The sequence below is a fragment of the Eschscholzia californica genome, unplaced genomic scaffold (assembly GCF_041429995.1).
Source record: "Eschscholzia californica isolate CP2 unplaced genomic scaffold, dmEscCali1.0.p SCAF_4, whole genome shotgun sequence".
Classification (NCBI taxonomy): domain Eukaryota; kingdom Viridiplantae; phylum Streptophyta; class Magnoliopsida; order Ranunculales; family Papaveraceae; genus Eschscholzia; species Eschscholzia californica.
Window position 1 is genome coordinate 54,910,117 of NW_028238461.1, and position 18,733 is coordinate 54,928,849.

General features: G+C 36.4%; 3 protein-coding genes across 3 annotated transcripts; all 3 read left to right on the plus strand.

Moving 5' to 3' along the window:
- Positions 1 to 576: 576 nt before the first annotated feature.
- LOC147546372 (ATPase GET3B-like) lies at positions 577 to 4,652 on the plus strand. Its single transcript, XM_086637794.1, has 12 exons — positions 577 to 946; positions 1,792 to 2,003; positions 2,132 to 2,194; positions 2,297 to 2,410; positions 2,597 to 2,671; positions 2,774 to 2,842; positions 2,918 to 2,983; positions 3,402 to 3,476; positions 3,551 to 3,649; positions 3,729 to 3,863; positions 4,170 to 4,339; positions 4,418 to 4,652. The coding sequence occupies exons 1-11, from the start codon at positions 718 to 720 to the stop codon at positions 4,305 to 4,307; spliced, it is 1,275 nt and encodes a 424-aa protein (XP_086493920.1). The 5' UTR covers positions 577 to 717; the 3' UTR covers positions 4,308 to 4,339; positions 4,418 to 4,652.
- Positions 4,653 to 5,078: 426 nt separating this feature from the next.
- Positions 5,079 to 10,694, plus strand: LOC147546373 (TCP-1/cpn60 chaperonin family protein). The gene is made up of 15 exons (XM_086637793.1): positions 5,079 to 5,291; positions 5,469 to 5,515; positions 6,028 to 6,089; positions 6,379 to 6,451; positions 6,742 to 6,809; positions 7,118 to 7,187; positions 7,811 to 7,879; positions 7,971 to 8,042; positions 8,206 to 8,279; positions 8,464 to 8,741; positions 9,016 to 9,400; positions 9,484 to 9,609; positions 9,765 to 9,869; positions 9,969 to 10,043; positions 10,128 to 10,694. The coding sequence occupies exons 2-15, from the start codon at positions 5,491 to 5,493 to the stop codon at positions 10,314 to 10,316; spliced, it is 1,671 nt and encodes a 556-aa protein (XP_086493919.1). The 5' UTR covers positions 5,079 to 5,291; positions 5,469 to 5,490; the 3' UTR covers positions 10,317 to 10,694.
- Positions 10,695 to 11,174: 480 nt separating this feature from the next.
- Positions 11,175 to 14,900, plus strand: LOC147546374 (serine/threonine-protein kinase PCRK1-like). Its single transcript, XM_086636998.1, has 6 exons — positions 11,175 to 12,070; positions 12,762 to 13,159; positions 13,354 to 13,614; positions 13,803 to 13,925; positions 14,000 to 14,537; positions 14,701 to 14,900. The coding sequence occupies exons 2-5, from the start codon at positions 12,803 to 12,805 to the stop codon at positions 14,525 to 14,527; spliced, it is 1,269 nt and encodes a 422-aa protein (XP_086493124.1). The 5' UTR covers positions 11,175 to 12,070; positions 12,762 to 12,802; the 3' UTR covers positions 14,528 to 14,537; positions 14,701 to 14,900.
- Positions 14,901 to 18,733: the final 3,833 nt, after the last annotated feature.

The window sequence follows — 18,733 nt, forward strand, 5'->3', positions numbered from 1 at the left end:
ATTTTGCACTCCAACAACGAGCACTATTGATAAGGAGACCGCATTATTTTTTCGTATCTCCCAAACTTGATTATGTGACATGACATCGGTGAACAAAAATAAGAAAAATTCTTAATTCGGTCAACAATTAAAAAAAGCATCTTAACGACATAGTAGATCAAACCTCATAAGAACAATAGTAAAAGCTATAGAAGAAAATCTTGGTAGGACGTCATTTACCTACAACTTCGATATTGTTATTTTCTCTCTCGTAATTCAAAACAAGAATTGGTCTCGAAACAAACCCCATGTACAAGACTTCTGTCTTGGTGTAAGATTGCACATCTATACGTGACCCCCATGCTTCTTCTATAAATGCATGATTCATTTGTTAACCATCCTACGATATATGGTCCGATGAAAGAGAAAAATAATGTGCAAAGTGAATTACTCTTTACAGGAAAGGGGAAAAATATTCACAGTTAAAGTTAACTAATGAAAAATACAAAAGGTGGCTATTTTGGGAGTTTGTCATCTTTTGGGGACTGTTATGAGAAATTGATTATCTTTTAGTGATGCATAATGGAATCAACCCTTACTTGTATGATTCTTAATCTCTTGATTTACCATCATCCAAAGGCTTGGACCTAAGGAAGACAGCAAAATAGCTAACAAGTATTTCACACCAAAATAACACCCTTCTCAAGAAATCGGTTCAAGCTAATTACTCAAACGAAAATGGCAGCCCAATTCCTTCCCACCATTTCTTCTTCATCTACGTTATCTATTCATCATCAAAGATTAGGTCATAATTTATCTTCTACAGATTCAATGGCAATTACAGGCTTCCTTTCTCACTTACCCAAGTCAAAAAACCCTACTATATCTCTCTTGAAAATAACCAGAAGCTTCACCTTTATCTCTCTACCCACTACCACTAGAAAATATTACAGGAACCAATTTCAAGGTAAACTATTTTTCCTCAATTTATTGGTTTTATTCTGGGTTCTGTTCTTTTTTTTTTTCAATTCTTCTATGATTTTTCAGTTAATATTTTTGGGTTCGCTACTTGATTGACGAAATGGGTTTTTTGTTTTAGTATTAAAGCTTGTATCTTGAAGAACATTTAAGTATAATTAACATTGAAGTAGTAATTGTGTAATTGAAAATTGATCTGTTTACCCTAAGAAGGAGCAACTATTTCAGTTCTTCATGTGGGTGTGTTAAGATTTGAACACTAAATGAATTGAGATATGTTAAAAAATTGAAGATTGTTGATCGTAAGTGGGTATGTGGTTAACTACTCAATAGAGCAAGTTCGAAGAAACTAAATCTGTTCTGGACAAGAAATTCATTGAGGTATATGAAAAAAGTTGAAGATTCTTGATGATTAGTGGATGTGTGCTTAACTACTTATAGAGAAAGTTAGAAGAAACTAAAGCTGATGTGAATGAAAAATTCTTAGAGATGTATGAAAATGATAGAAAATGCTAAAAAACTGACCTCCCCTAGACCTAAATGAGAATCGACCGTCCATTAAGAGAGTGAGGAAGTACATCAAGAGAGAGCGAGTGAGAGAGAGAGAGCGAGTGAGAGAGAGAGAGAGAGAGTTGACGTGAAAATGAGGAACGCCATTTTCTGTTTAGGTCTGGAGTAGGCTTTGACTTTTAGCCTTTTCTATCATTGCTCTTGAGATATATAAAAAAATAGAAGATTCTTGATGATGACTAAGGCGTGGGTGTATACTTAACTACATACTGAGCAAGTTAGAAGAAACTAAAGCTATTCCTCATTTTCGCTTATTTCACACAGTGAGATCTGTCGCTACACCGGCTGAAACAGTTGCCGGGTTCGATGAGATGGCAGCTGGGACTGAAAGGAAGTATTATATGTTGGGTGGAAAGGGAGGTGTTGGAAAGACAAGTTGTGCTGCATCTCTTGCAGTGAAATTCGCAAACCATGGGCACCCAACTATTGTTGTCTCAACTGATCCTGCACATTCATTGAGTGATTCATTCGCCCAGGTAGAAATTTTGAATAACTTGCGGGTACCAGAAAATAACATTAAAAAGATGGTTCAAGAGATTTTGTTGTTTCGTAATCTACATTGTTCTTAACTAACAGATTCAACGTTTTTAACGTTTTCCATCAGGATTTAACTGGAGGTATGCTAGTTCCGGTTCAAGGGTTAGATAATCCTCTATTCGCGCTTGAGGTATGTGGATAGTGATCCTTGTCTGATTTGCAATTAATGGTCGTGATGAGTTTTGTTGCCTATAAACACATATTATTAACTCATGAATGGTGCTCACAACAGATTAACCCCGAGAAGGCGAGGGAAGAGTTCCGGTCTTCAAGCCAAAAAAACGGTGGGTCTGGAGGGGTCAAAGATTTGATGGATAGTGTGGGCCTTGGGATGCTTGCTGATCAGGTATTCTTGGAGTTTCCAATCAAAATCTAACTTCAGATCCTTGCTTGCTTTACTCGGCTATGTCTTCTTGAAAGACTGCATGATGTCATCTATCTTGCATTATGTATTTTTCGGAGACAGACATTTATATACTCCATCATTAGCCCTACCTCAGTGGTTAATTTTTTGTTTTCTAATTTTTCCAAGTTAGGAGAACTGAAGCTAGGAGAGTTGCTAGACACACCTCCTCCTGGTCTTGATGAAGCTCTTGCGATTTCCAAGGCATGTATACATTATATACTCTCCTGCTTAAGGTGCTTCATGATGACTTCTATCTCTTTACGGCTTATGTTGCTTTATTCCTTATTATGAATCTGCTTCCAGGTTATGCAATTTGTTGAAGCACAAGAATATAAAATGTTTACGCGCATTGTCTTCGATACTGCACCAACAGTAAGCACAATTATTTTTTATTTGAAGTTATGAAGCCTAGATCTTGCTCTATGTTACTCATTTGTTTTACTACAGGGTCATACTCTTCGGCTTTTGTCTCTGCCTGATTTCTTGGATGCATCGATAGGAAAAATCTTAAAGGTATCAATATCTAACTCTACACGAGAGTTGCTTTTTTAATCAATAACTATTTTAGTAACACATACAATGTTACACCATTACTTTGTCTATATTTGACAGCTAAAACCGTTAAACATTTTCTTGGATAATGACGTATTCAAGCTTCTTTTTTTTGATAAAAATATGATATTCGACTCGGACCGACCACAACTCTAAATCCTATTTTGCCTTATAATAAACCATTGAGTTATTAGTATTTCTTTTGTATAACAACAAAGTTGATTGGGGTTGAGGTCCGTGATATGGTCCTACAGGCACAATTTCTTTTTGGTTAAATAGTCTTGAGCACTTGGTATAGTCATTCTTGTGAAAAATAATAGTAGGTGTTAATTGGCAAGTTTTTCATGTTTTGTGACATTTTGTCCATTACTCATTTCAGCTAAAGCAGAAGTTAGCTTCAGCAACTTCTGCCATCAAATCTGTTTTCGGGAAGGAAGACAAGAAAGATGATTCTGTAAGTTATAAGCAACTTGAGAAAAAATTGTTTACCGGTCTAGAAACTAACTATTATGTGATTACCCTTTGTAGTCTGAGAAATTAGAAAAACTGCGGGAGAGGATGATAAAAGTACGAGACCTTTTCCGTGACACAGATTCGACTGAATTTGTTATCGTGACAATACCTACGGTAAGTATTCATAAACATGCAGATACAATTATACGTGACTAAAGAAGAGGAATTTCATATTCATACTTATTCTTCTAAGGTAATGGCGATAAGCGAGTCATCGAGGTTACGTGCTTCCTTAGTGAAGGAAAGTGTTCCCGTCAAGAGGCTTATTGTCAATCAAGTTCTACCCCAATCTGCATCTGACTGCAAGTTCTGTGCTATGAAACGAAAGGTATCGTTCGACACTTTTATATCTCTTTCTTATTTAGATAGTTAGAATTGCCCTATCATGATAAAGAGTAGCATATACTTAGTAGTATTCTCCATATGGAGGGAGTTCTTTTTCATTGTTGTGAGACTATAATATAGTACCCGGCAATTTCTACCAAGGTTTACCGCTGTCATAATAAATTTCCGGAACTAACTTTGGTTGTTTTATAGATTTTCTTCAAAGTATTACTAGGACTTTGTGAGATTTTATTCTAAAATGTTCATAAGCAACAAGACTATAACTTTCTGTATATCACAACCATTTCAGGATCAGAAGCGAGCACTTGATATGATTGAGAGTGACCCAGAACTTTCTGGGTTGAGGTTAATCCAAGCACCATTAGTTGATGTAGAGATAAGAGGTGTTCCGGCTCTTAAGTTTATGGGTGATATTGTTTGGAAGTAAAACTATCGTTTCCAAAATTTCGGCATGACAAGGTAAACCCGTTGTCCAAAAGATCCACTACGAACACTTCACTAAAAGCGAAACTGAGAGATTTCCTTCTTTTCTCACAGTTAATGGATGCCAGGATATTATACATTTGAAGGTTCACAAACTAACTGAAGAAGCACCTAGCACGACGTTAAAGATATTTGAATATGGGGCGATGCTTACAGAATAGAACCGTTGCAGTTACGAAGTTTTGATTTCTTGTTTTAAGTAAAGAATGTGGGGAAAATTCACACTGGTTATCTCTGGAGATATGGTGTATACTATAACTTAACAATAATGTTATCATACATTTGTTTCGACTCCCTCGAGTAATAGATTAAGCGTTATTATAATTCCTTCCAATGAACCATGAAAGAATAAGGTCTCCCTCTTGAACTCTTATGGGCATAACATTTTTCACAAGGTAGATGAATTTGGGTGTCAAATTCATCACATTTTAAAGAGTTCAGATGGAGCCCTCCCAAAATGATGCCAAGGTTTTGTTGTGTTTTTCTTAGTTTGTCGGACTCATCGAAATTTGAACAATCTGAAGAAGATGGATTCAAAGTCATTTAGGATTTCAACCAATCCTACGAGTCAAGAGTAAACAATTTGAAATCTAACTTGTTGTTTTCATATCGAACTTGGTTTTTCAGATCAGTATTAGATTTGATATGGAACTTGCCACGTCTCCGAGAGAATAAATTTTTGATTGATATGGGCAACCCAAAGAATAAAAAGTTTGGGGACACAGTACCAAATTTAATCTCGGTCAAATTTTGTTGACCGAACTGTTGAAGTCAAACCCTAGTTTTTGCTCAACAAACAAGGCAAAGTGGTCACAAGTACAAACTAGGGCGTCATTCACTTCTCGAAGCATCCCCATCTTTTCCCACTCAAACACACAAACTCGCGCGCCCCGTTCTTCTTCAACTCCATCACCAGCAAAGATCACAGGTATCTCACTTTCTTCTTCAACTCGTATATCTTTCCCGAAACCCTAGTTTCGGTTACCGCAGTCACAAATCTGATATTTCTTTTGTATCTCAATAACTTCTTGTTATATCATCCATCGTCTCTTTGATCAACCGGAACTCTGATTTGATCTACTGATCTGACTTTACTTGTGTTTAGGTCGAGAAGAAAGTAGTAAATCATGCAATCACCAGTTCTTGTTCTCAGTAAGTTCACCAGTTCATTTGCTCCTTTTTTTTGCTCCATTTTGATTCTGTTGTTTTTGTGTAAAGAATCGGCGGAGGCTGATCAGTTCTCGTGAAAACGAGAATGGATCTTGAAGTAGGTTGTGAGATCATGAAAGTTATGTTTTTTTGAGAATATGAAAGTTATGTTATAATACGACATTTCTTGTGCTGTAGTTCTTATCGCTGAACTGAGTGAAGTGTTTAGAGTGATTTGTACTCTTTTGTTCTCATTTAGGTCAAGAAAAAACATGGATCCTCGAAACTTGGCCCCTAGGGTTTACGAGAAAAATGATCTGCATAACTAACATTTTCTAAGACATGGGAAACTTTAAGTATGTATTATCAGTATGTTAGTTAAATGTGTTAAGTTAGTTAATTTAAGTTTTTTTTTTTCCGAGTTTATAGTTTCGTGGAACTTGAAGTAGAAATAGTAGGTGAAAAGATAGTTTGTGATTGGTTAACTAATGATGTGTGGGAATTTGTTTGAGCAGAGGATTCTCTGAAGCGTGAATCTGGAAGTAAAGTACAGCATGCAAATATTCAAGCATCAAAGGTTAAAATTTCATCTTTGTTGCTTCTTATATGACCATATTTTCGTGAATTTGGTACCCGTTTATTCATTTTTCGCTGATCTGTTGAACAACTGATGTCAATTGTCGGCAAAATGCGCATAATATAGCTTTTATTCAATGTCAGTGGATACACGATGCGTTGTTTTATGTTTGAACTCATGCTCTTTTTAGCACAATTACCACCATATGCAGTTGTCTTAGCTCTCTTTATTTGGAATATTCTATTACTCCAATATTTGTGTTTTTGTTATAATTGTTCGCGTGCTTCAGGCTGTAGCAGACATCATCCGAACTACTCTGGGACCTCGTTCCATGCTGAAGATGCTCTTGGATGCGTCAGGAGGTATGGCGACTTCAATATATTTGTATATACATTGTGTAATAGGCATCTCTATGCATAAAAATATCCACCTAAAACTGAACTTCTAGGACAAGTTATCTGTCCCCATTATTGCTGATTAGCAGGAATTAATGTGTTCATGACTTCATGCTACCCAAAGAGGTTAGCACTTTTAGGACAAGTTGAATATGGCTATTCTCTTGAAAGTTACTTCACTCAGCATATAAATGAGTCTGTCATGTTATTTCCATAATAAGTTTCTACTGCTGAGGACTTTCTGTTGTTTTTACCAGGTATTGTGGTCACAAATGATGGAAATGCAATACTGCGTGAGTTGGATGTTGCCCATCCAGCTGCTAAGGTTTTTTTTGTTTCATTTATTTTGGTTTTCTTATCTTCATGTTTCATGTTCATTCTCCTTGGAATATGTTTTTTTAACTTTGATTTCGTATTAATGAGAAAAGAGTGTACAAGAACATGCTTCTGACTCAGTAGCTAGCACTAAAGCTACTGTTACATTTATGCGCCACGTACTCCTAATTAAAATCAATACTTGCAATGTAATAACATTAGGAAGCTTGTATTTGGAATATCAAGGTCTTCATGTTTGATTTTTCCCAATTGTGAATCCTTTTACCTGATGCAAATGTTTTCCTGCTGAAATACCAGTCCATGATTGAGCTGAGTCGCACCCAAGATGAAGAAGTTGGAGATGGGACAACATCCGTAATTGTTCTAGGTATGTTTTCTCATATTTCATTGTTTATACTTTCACTATGATGCTATCATAAAATTATGCTCACAAGCTCTTCATTTACTTGATTTCGATCACTGGCACATTTTTTGTTTATTTCGAAGGTTTTGGCGTATCTTAACTAAAAGATCAAAATTTGTGTTGATAAACGTTTTTACTGAATGTTACAAATTTACAATATTATATTGACACTGTCATTGCCCCACAAGCCTTGTAATTTACCCTTTCCTTTCCCCTGCTCCAAATATTTAGGTGATGTACATAGTACATACGTTCACTGGGTTAGTTATTGATGGAGTTCCCGAAGAGATTATCGACTGGTTGGCTGACTGGAAGTGTGCATAAAAAGCTATTTGATTTTGACGTATTAACCCTGGCAGTGCAATATGCAAGTTAATAGCATACGTGCATAATGGTTTTGGCCTCATACCAGTATATGCACTTGTGCAAAATATTCTTGTGAAGTAAATGTTGAATGGCATTTTGGGAACATCAAAAAGAAAAATTTAACTGTAATCGAACCATTTACTTCTCCGCAAGTTATGAGAAGATAATATTTATATTTCTTAATTTTATTGCTGATAATTTGAGTTTAACATTGTGAATAGCTGGTGAGATGCTTCATGTGGCAGAAGCTTTTATTGATAAACGCTACCACCCAACTGTCATTTGCAGAGGTAATGTCTAGTGCTTTGTGTCAAGGGATTTCTATTTGGTATTAACCAGAAACTATTCATTCTTATAGATTCTATCTTTGTAATTTCGTAGCTTACAACCAAGCTCTAGAAGACGCCATCGCCGTGCTTGACAAAATTGCTGTGTCCATTGATGTTGATGACCGTAAGTTGATACACCATTTTCCATATGCAAATATTTTGTTCTCAGTAATTACATTTTAGCTTCTTTTTTCCCACTGCCTCAAGCCTTGGTCTTTGTATGCACTTTGTGCTATACTATATTTTTCAATAGGTAGCTTCAATCTTAGTTCCTTTTTGTTTGGCAGGTGCCTCAATGTTGAGTTTGGTTAAGAGTTGTATTGGCACAAAGTTTACCAGTCAATTTGGAGATCTGATTGCGGTGAGTTATTTCTTTTTTAACGTGTTTTAAATATCTGAAATCCGCGTGCTTCAACTGCTATTGAACTTTTACGGACATTTTCAGCTATCTCGTACACTTTTAGTCTTTTCCTCTTTTCTTTCTCCTTCAGGTGAGGGTGGGGTGTTAACTTGCCAGATGCTCTTTTGTTTGTTTCACTTTTTAGGATTTAGCGCTCGATGCCACTACAACTGTTGGTGTAGATCTTGGCCAGGGATTCCGTGAAGTGGACGTCAAAAAGTACATAAAGGTCGAGAAGATTCCTGGTGGACAGTTGGAAGATTCACATGTTTTGAAAGGAGTGATGTTCAACAAAGATGTAGTTGCTCCTGGGAAGATGAGAAGAAAGATAGTAAATCCTCGAATTATTCTTCTTGATTGCCCTCTTGAGTACAAGAAAGGAGAGAACCAGACAAATGCTGAGTTGCTTAAGGAAGAGGATTGGTAGGTTTACTTATCTTCTTCATGTGTTATTTGAATTTTTGAAGGAAAATAAGGTAGTAAATACCTTGGTAAAAATGGCCTCCACATTCTCAGTGGAGATTTGGATGAAACGAAACTGTAGAATACTAGTATATATATATTTTAAATAGAGTAGTTTGAAGCAGCTGGTTCCTGCTCGGCAATTGACACACTTTTTTAGACTAGCTCAGACTGAAAAATTTACTACTACATATCCTGTCTGTCTGACTTATGTTTCTGATGAGTTGTGTTTCAGGGGTGTTATGCTAAAGATGGAAGAAGAATACATTGAGAACATCTGTGCACAGATTCTGAAATTCAAGCCTGACTTGGTAATCACAGAAAAGGGACTTAGTGATCTAGCCTGCCATTTCTTCAGCAAGGCAGGGGTCAGCGCTATCCGAAGGTTAAGGAAGACTGACAACAACAGGATTGCTAAATCTTGTGGAGCAGTTATTGTCAACAGACCAGATGAACTCCAAGAATCTGATGTGGGGACTGGAGCTGGACTCTTTGAGGTGAAGAAGATTGGAGATGAGTTCTTTGCATTCGTTGTTGATTGTAAAGATCCCAAAGCCTGTACTATTCTTTTAAGGGGTGCAAGCAAGGACCTTCTGAACGAAGTGGAAAGAAATCTACAGGTAACTTAAATGGCAAATTTGCATGAGAAACTTTATTTTGGTAATAAACTCGGTAGTCCTGACTGTATTTACATCATAAACAGGATGCCATGTCTGTAGCAAGAAACATATTGAAAAATCCAAAGCTTGTTCCTGGTGGTGGTGCTTCTGAGTTAACCGTATCTGCCACTTTGAAGCAAAAGAGTTCATCAGTTGAAGGCATTGAGAAGGTAAACATTATACATTCTCGTATATCTAACTATTCCAAATATGACATTGGAATTTTTACAGTGTTCAAAACCTTCTAATTTGAAATTAATTAGTACTGCTAGATCTATATCTTTGAATCTAAGGGTATGTTTCTATTTCTGGTTGTGTGAAACAGTGGCCATATGAAGCTGCTGCATTAGCATTCGAAGCAATCCCCAGAACTCTGGCTCAGAACTGTGGAGTTAATGTGATCCGAACAATGACAGCGCTACAGGGCAAGGTAAACATGGTTGAGTTATTTTGCTTCGAAACCACTTGGAATTCATGATTATATGTTTAGTTAACTATCTCTGCTATTTACCGGGGTGACTTCTTGCAGCATGCAAATGGTGAGAACCCATGGATTGGTATTGATGGGAATACTGGTGCTATCGTTGATATGAAGGAGAGAAAGGTATGTGGTTCTAATCCTCGTTTTCTTTCCGTCCATCCTCTGGTGATCTGGATTTTGGTTTTAAAAGGGTGTTCATGTTTTTAGATCTGGGATTCTTATAATGTGAAAGCACAAACGTTCAAAACGGCAATTGAAGCTTCTTGTATGCTTCTAAGAATTGATGATATCGTTAGTGGCATCAAGAAGAAGCAACCTCAAGGTTCCAGCCAAGCTCCAAAGCCCCAAATCGAAGGTGCAGAAGATGCTGATAATGAGCAGATGATTCCAGAGTAAGAACTTGGTGATGTTTTTGTGTAAAGTTCTTATCTGATCATTTCTGAAGAAAATTCACTACTATTGCGGTGGCATCCGATGAGTTTCGTGGTTTTCTCTACTAATTTATTTCGTCGAGTGGGATTTCTTAGTCTCATAATCTTGTTATGCTTCAAATTTTGGGTTTGTTATATTCTCTCTCGTAGGTAGTACCAAAGTCTGTGTTCTCGTTGGATTTTCACCAAGTGCCGAAATCGAAAAGGGTTTGAGATCATCAGGTTATATAGTTTTAGACTGTTAGAGGGTGTCATTTCTAAATGTACGTTTGGTATAACTACTAGTACTGTTTCCATTTTTTGAAGTAAAATATTCCTGCAGTTATTAAAACTTGAGTTTTGTTAATTGAGTTGTTAGAGATCATCTTTTTTATCTCACTTATTCCCGAATTTAGGTCGAAGTTTTATCTGTCATAATGTCTCCAAGTCTTTTAATATGTTTGTCTATATATGTACATATATATATTTATTTCCCAAAATGAGGGCTCGATGGAAGTTGTTGGTGCTGTAATACTATATCCTATATTAATCCAACAGTTAGAATTTGTATGCCCACTAGATCATTTATATATCTATATGATAGTGATGCTATAACAAAGGAATTTGGTATCTACCAGCCTGTAAAGGTACACATTGTTTATCAGTTTTGGAGAATTGGATATGTTTTGAAATAACTTATTGCCCCGGAAACTTTGTTAATTTCCCCAAAACACTGGCCTTAATATAATAGGTGTGTAAATGAGCAGGACGATATTTTCGGATGTGAAACTAGTACTTGCAAATAGTAGTAATACATCTGTTTCCTTGATGTAAGAAGAGACTATTTAGGGAGAGTATTTTCTTTACAAAATTATAGAAGTGAGATATGTATTAACACTCTTGACTGTTGTTGGAAAATCAATGAAACCAAAGGTCTGCAGATTAAATCAAATAGTTTAACAATCTATTCAGATCATTGAGGCAAACAAAAATCAATAACCACTTATTAATTAGAACCCAAGATTTAAGTTTGGTAATTCGAGGATAAAAAGTGAGGGACTCTGGCATTGATCTTATATCGATAATAGAACTAAAGTTAACACTTTCTATCCAAGTGGGGGTGAAGATTAGTTGTTTCGGAAAAAAAAAAAAAAAAGGTTTAATTCTAATAGCGTGGAGGTCAATTTCAAAATCTCCAAAAAAGAACAAAATTATTGAGGGTAATAGACAACTATTAAAATTTTCCAAAACATTGTTTCAAAATTTTCGAAGTGAAATCCTGGGAGTAGGACATCAAGTATTAAAATGGGTGGATTTAAGTATTAGAATTGGAAAGCTTCTAAGAATTTGAGCAACTTCTTCAACCAAGTTACTATTAACTTTGCTTGCTTGACCTTCATAAGAGAAGACTTTTCTTTTCTTTCTGGTGTAATTTTTAATAGTTCTTCTTATTTAGAATCTCTCGTGGCTTCTGTTTTCACAGACAGCTTTAACATCTCTGGTTTTCTTTCTACTATTTTATTACATTTTTTCAATTGGTTTTGTTTTCTTGGTTGGTGAGCTTGCTTGCTGTATATTGACTTTTATTACAAGTTATGGGACGCTCGTTGTTCTCTCCAATTGGATGCCCTTGGTCATTAGGGTTCTGGGTTTTCCTTAAAACCCACTTAAAACACAGATCTTCTTGTAGACAAGATTCATAGATGAAATTCTAAATCAAATTGAAGAAGAAAGAAAAAGGTGAGTTTTTATATTTTTCACCTGACAATTGACTAGAGATGATTCTTTTCCCTTTACCCATTTGTTTAGTGATATAGATTTGAATTTCTCTCTCATTTTCTATGTGGTTTTAAATTTGGATTTGAAGTTTTCTTTTGTGTAACAAAACCAATATTTAAGACATGGGTTTTATTGGAAAGCCATGAAAAAGGGAATTTTAGAGACTAGAAGATGATGATTCTTAAGTGATTGATATCTGTTTCAGAAAAAAATTAGGTTCGAATAACAAGTTTAATTGAAAATAAAAAATGGGTTCTTGGGTTGAGAAATGAGAAGTTTATTCATCATAATTTTTTGAAGCAAGAATGAGGTTGTTTGGCCTAAGAAGCAAATGTTGAAGTAAGAATAAGGTTGACTTAATAATAGTCCTATATCAATTCCATTTTAGATGATAAGGTAGGAATGTGGGTTATATTTTACGAAGAAGACGAAAATCATATTTTGGTTTAGAATGTTATTTATGCAATTCATAAGAAGAGTAAAAGTATTCGTTCTCACTTAAGAAATCAAGCTTTTAGATATGCGGTTTTTCAAATATTTGGTTGATTTTTGAGTATTGTTGTTTAGTAATTGTTCGAACATAAATTCGATATTGGTTGTTACATTTTTTACATGATTTGTTCGTGATTCTTTTTTGTTTTCCAATATGCAGGGAAATATATCACTTGTTTGAATTGTTTGGTTGGGGCTACCATGAATTGTTTCCAACTCTCCAATGGGGAGAAGAGAAACGAAATAAAGAATACGAAGTCCCCAAGTCAGTCTCCTGCTTCTACATCAACTAATCATGGAGTTAAGAGATATGAATCTCAGAATGGTTCGGACATGAGCACGGGCCGGACACTGTCACATTGTCAGACTGAAAAACCAAACAATCTCAGAGAGTTCACATTATCTGAGTTGAAATCAGCTACTAAGGGTTTCAACCACCTCCTCATGATCGGCGAAGGCGGGTTTGGTTGTGTTTACAGGGGTAGAATAAGCAGTCCTGACAACCCAAACACTAAAATAGACGTTGCTATTAAGCAGCTCGGAAAGAGAGGACTGCAGGCAAGTTTTTTCCTATTTTTTTCTTTCTAGTTAAACTTAGTTTTTAGTTAGAATTCAGCAATTTTCAAACTAGACAATGCATGATGGGAAATATTGGAACGATATCATGGTAAATTTTAGGTTCTTTACGTCACAAAAGTGATCGTAAATATTAATCGAGTAGTTTTCTCACAGTCACGCCTTTTGTTTCGCAGGGCCATAAGGAATGGCTGACAGAAGTCAATGTTCTTGGAGTAGTTCAACATCCAAACCTTGTAAAATTACTGGGTTACTGTGACGAAGATGATGAGAGAGGCATCCAACGGCTTCTGATTTACGAATATATGCGAAACAGAAGCTTGGAAGATCATCTATTTATAAAATCAAATAAACCATTGCCGTGGGCAATGAGACTGAAAATAGCCCACGATGCTGCTTGCGGATTAACGTACTTGCACGAACAAATGGACTTTCAGGTACTAGTTTAGTTTATCTTTTGTTATGTATTTGGTATTCAAATAGAATTGATAATTGTCGATTTAATTTATCATATTATTGTGTCTCTATCTCAATTGACCCGATCTAATCATCTCCCAACTCCAACTTCTTTAACTCGTTCCCTTTGGTTGAAATACTTATCTGAACTTGTATGAACTTCGCTCAGATTATCTTCAGAGATTTTAAATCTTCGAACATTCTCTTGGATGACCAATGGAATGCTAAGCTATCGGACTTCGGGATGGCTAGGGAAGGCCCGTCAGATGGATCAACCCATGTCTCAACAGCGGTATGTCGAAACACAGTTTGTAACTAAGTAGTATTGGTCGCCATTTTATGCTAAAATACTCACTTTTCGAACAGATTGTGGGAACTCTTGGATATGCAGCACCAGAATACATCCAAACTGGTCGACTTACTGCAAAGAGCGATGTATGGAGCTATGGAATACTCTTATACGAATTACTAACGGGTAGGCGGCCCATGGACCGAAACCTCCCACGAAGTGAACAAAATCTCTTGGAATGGATCAGACCTCACTTGGCGGACATGAACAAATTTGAAAAAATATTGGACCCAAGACTAGAAGGGAAGTACTCTGTGAAGACAGCAATGAAGCTTGCAGCTGTAGCCAACCGGTGCTTGTTGAGACAACCAAAAACACGGCCGAAGATGAGTGAGGTTTTGGAGAAAGTGAAGTCTATTGTGGAAGAAAAAGAGTTAGGAAGTCCGGATGAGCTCCACATGCAGAGTTTAGATCCCGAAGATCCTTTTGCAGAAGCAGAAGCGATGGAAAAGAACTCGAACAAAAAGCTTTTGGTTTCTAGAATTGCAGAGAATTGTGGATTGCTTTGGAGAGCTTGGTCACCGAGGTTTATCAGGTTTCGCTGAGTAGGAGAGAGTCATAGACTCATATATGTTCTTCGGGTATTTACTTGATAAACGAAATAATGTTGGTCGAGATCGCCCCTTTTGGTTTCTAGAATTGCAGAGAATTGTGGATTGCTTTGGAGAGCTTGGTCACCGAGGTTTATCAGGTTTCGCTGAGTAGGAGAGAGTCATAGACTCATATATGTTCTTCGGGTATTTACTTGATAAACGAAATAATGTTGGTCGAGATCGCCCCTTTTATTGCTTGCATTTTTCGTTGAAGATACAATTAGCTTATAAGGAGGATCATATTGTTATCTGGTATATGAATTTTCATACCTATAGAAGTTACTTCTTTCGAGTTATTTGAATTTTATGCGCAATTTACATGGTCTATAGCTCTCAACCTCAATCTTTCCGAGTAATTTTGATCACCATCTCTCACAAGAACAATTGGTTTTAGAGAAACCTGGACTTAGGTAGTGTTTATTTTCTCTAAGTCAAGTCCTCGGATCTGACTCAAGACTTGAATTGACTTTTTTTTTTTTTTTTTTTTGAAGCCAAGGGAACCATTTCCATTAATAAGTGATAAAATCACATTGTTTACATGGATGATACATCATTTATTTCTCTCCTCTGAAAACTTCATGAGAGTTACATACCTTTAAATGCAAAGTGCCTCATGAAGAGAAAGAAATGGGACTAGACACTGACTCAAAACAAAAGACCCTAAAGGCCGACAAAAGATCCTAAAGATCGTGAATGAAAAGACCCTAAAGGTCGACAAAATATTACAGTAAAATAAATACAAGAACCACCGCCTTCTTGCCGAAAAACCGTCCCCGTCACCGGAAAACCGCCGCCGACACCGGAAAATCGCCGCTACCGCCAGAAAACCACTTCCGTCACCGGAAAATCTTCGCCATCACACCACCATAGAAATCACATTACCACCACACCACGTCATGGATGACCACCACTTTTGATTTCTTCCTTCCCAAATTGAAAAACTGATTTCCCGACATTATTAATCGAGAATTCACTTACGTGAATTCGAGTTCCAGTACTTCCACCATCAATAACAATCGAAAATCTCGTCTTTGAAGAAGTTAAATTTCGAGAACCAATTTATAGAAGAAGTCCGAGATGAGATTTGATTTGGAGGATGAATTTGACCGAAATTGAAACTTAACTGAATCCATTTTTTGAGGGTTTTGTTGTTGTAATTGATGATCTGGTGCCAACGGTAAACAAAGGGTACTAGATCTTCGTGAATGAAACAACCACTCTTAAATCTTGCATGATCTAATAGTCCACCGCAAACAGATTTACAGTAAATCAAGAGAGAGGGGGAAAGGGATTTAAATGGTGTACTGAAAATCGGAGTAAAAGAGAGGGGTATGATAACTAGAGAAGATAGAAGAGGAACAAAGAGAGAGAGGAATAGAGGGAGGAGAGGTGTAACCCTCGCCGGATCTGGCGAGGGTTACCCTAAAACTACAATGACGAAGAAGAAGAAGGTTGAAGAGAAGACTTGAATTGACTTGAGTTAGATTTCGAGTATTTGTGTTTTGTTTGACTTGTCTGGTTCGTCTGAATAATTGAATATTATATGTAAAAGATGTTACTGAGATAAAAGAAATAAAATAAAGACTTATACGAATTGAGTCAGACATAAAATAACATAAAATAAAGACTTATACGAATCAAATTCAAATAAAAAGAGAACATACTTATAACAGATTGAGATTCCAAATTCTGTCTCCAACAATAACAACAATCCCACTAAGGTTCTGAATCTCAAAATTTCCTAAAAAGGGTGTTACTTTGGGACAGAAAATCGTTGCAGGAACCAAATTATAAAGAGCGTTATTTTTCAGATTCTATGCCGAAGAAAATATCTAGGGATGTTCGTTTGAAAATATGCAAACATCTTGTGGTCGGTTGACGAACGTGGAAGGGTCGGTCACGCAGTCTACAACCTCGAGGAAACCCCTCCTTGATGATTAGGGTTAGGCCGTTAGGGAGCACGATTGTCTAAGTGATAGAGACAGTGAGAGATAAGGAGAGTGAGAGAGCAACATGACGAGAAAGAATGACAAAGAGACGTTGTGAGAGCGAGGGAGGGAAGAGAGGAAGGGCGACATAGGCACAGAGAGGGAAACACGGTGAGTGAGAGAGGCAAATGATGGTGATGCTTGTCAGAAGTAGTGACCGGAATTGGTGATCTTGAGGGAGAGAGATTTGAAAAAAAAATAAAAATAAAAATAAATGCCGCTGGTAATGATAGTTTACCGGCAGAGAGACTTGAAAAAATATATAAATAAAGGTCGTCGGTAATGACAATTTACCGGCGACCTTACGGAATTGAGAAGAAATGTCAACAAAATTTTATTCCTCATAATAGTTAGAAAAATATATTGGTCAACAAAAGTTGACCAATTTTTGACAAAGTCTTTGCACCTTGTAAAATTTTCTTACTTCCCTATATCACTCACCCATGCTATATAAGGCCCCACCGTCTCAAATCTTCCCGCGCCTCTCTCTCCCGCTCTCAAACATTGATCTAGAGAGAAAGAACTGGTTAGAGAGAGAGAAAGTAGGAGGTGCCAAATTGTTCAGAATTTGTCCTTAAGGAGGTAAGTTCTGTGAATTCTTATCATTTTTGTTGATAATTCAGACCTATTTTTGATGATTTGATCTATTTTACCTAATTTCTGTAAATTTCTTTGTGATTTAGAGAGAGAAAGAACTGGATAGAGAGACAGAAGGTAAGAGGTGCGAAATTGTTCAGAATTTGTTCTTAAAGAGGTAAGTTCTGTGAATTCTTATCATTTTTGTTGATAATTCAGACCTATTTTTGATGATTTGATCTATTTTACCTAATTTCTGTAAATTTGTTTGTGATTTAGAGAGGGAAAGAACTGGATAGAGACAGAAGGTAAGAGGTGCGAAATTGTTCAGAATTTGTTCTTAAAGAGGTAAGTTCTGTGAATTCTTATCATGTTTGTTGATAATTCAGACCTATTTTTGATGATTTGATCTGTTTTACCTAATTTCTATAAATTTCTTTGTGATTTAGAGAGAGAAAGAACTGGATAGAGAGACAGAAGGTAAGAGGTGCGAAATTGTTCAGAATTTGTTCTTAAAGAGGTAAGTTCTGTGAGTTCTTATCATGTTTGTTGATAATTCCGACCTATTTACAGAAATTAGGTCGTTCTTTGAATTTGTGCACTCATAATCGTTTCTATAAATTGTTCTTTGAGAAATGAAGATCTTATTTGTTTAGGAAAGGTGATGTCAACCCACAAACGTAGTTCCAGTCTCCAGCCTAATGTTGAAAATGATGAGATCCTTGCCCGTAATCTTCAAAAAGTACTTTATCAAGCTGAGCCAACTAATTTCGAACACCAATCTGGAAAGAAGTTCAACCAGATGGATCACAGTAATGTAAGTATACGTCCAGTGTTTCCACTTCCTCAACATATATTTTTGTATAGGTCTTCATGAGGAACTTTTTCAGGATGAGATCCTTGCCCTTACTATTCAAGAACAAATTTATCAAGATGAGCCTATGCAAGCAACCAGTCCTTATGGTGAACTGGGGCAGAAGATGAAACAAATGGGGCGCATTGATGTAAGTTCTTATTGCTGACATAGTATTCTATTTTACATATTTACCTGTTTGAAACAAGCACTGGATTCTCCATCTAAGTTGTATTTGATTTTAATTGGTGTACTTAGCCCCGTTTTAGATGTTATGTTATTGCTGACATAATATTCTATTTCTCTCTTCTCTATTTGGTTTTTCGCAGCAGGTTTCTAAAAACAATGAAGGATCAGTTGATGAAGAATCTCTAATCCGGCGTAGGCTTTCAGATAAGCTGAGGGCGAAGGGCATGATTGAGCATCTCGTCCAAGGAGACGGTAATTGCCAGGTACGTGGGTTTTCTATGTTTCCATACTAAAGGAAATCAGAGTGTGAATTTATTAGAATGGTTTTTCAGTAGTTACAAAAGAGTTGATCCTCTGTTTATATAGAGAGATCTTAGAGAGAAAGTAAAATTAGTGAGGGTTAATCACTTCTTCTAAACTCTGAAACTGAGTTTGAGCTTCTCTCTTATACATACTTCCATATGTCTTTTGTACAGTTTAGGGCATTATCGCACCAGCTCTATGGAAGTACAGAGTACCACGACTACGTGAGGCAAAATATCGTCACACAGG

Coding starts and splice junctions, on each gene's coding strand:
- LOC147546372 (XM_086637794.1), top strand. CDS start 718: ATGGCAGCCCAATTCCTTCCCACCATTTCTTCTTCATCTACGTTATCT. Junction 2,004..2,131: donor TGAGTGATTCATTCGCCCAG/GTAGAAATTTTG, acceptor GTTTTCCATCAG/GATTTAACTGGAGGTATGCT. Junction 2,195..2,296: donor ATCCTCTATTCGCGCTTGAG/GTATGTGGATAG, acceptor TGCTCACAACAG/ATTAACCCCGAGAAGGCGAG.
- LOC147546373 (XM_086637793.1), top strand. CDS start 5,491: ATGCAATCACCAGTTCTTGTTCTCA. Junction 7,188..7,810: donor AACATCCGTAATTGTTCTAG/GTATGTTTTCTC, acceptor CATTGTGAATAG/CTGGTGAGATGCTTCATGTG. Junction 10,044..10,127: donor TTGATATGAAGGAGAGAAAG/GTATGTGGTTCT, acceptor TCATGTTTTTAG/ATCTGGGATTCTTATAATGT.
- LOC147546374 (XM_086636998.1), top strand. CDS start 12,803: ATGAATTGTTTCCAACTCTCCAATGGGGAGAAGAGAAACGAAATAAAG. Junction 13,160..13,353: donor TCGGAAAGAGAGGACTGCAG/GCAAGTTTTTTC, acceptor TTTGTTTCGCAG/GGCCATAAGGAATGGCTGAC. Junction 13,926..13,999: donor CAACCCATGTCTCAACAGCG/GTATGTCGAAAC, acceptor CTTTTCGAACAG/ATTGTGGGAACTCTTGGATA.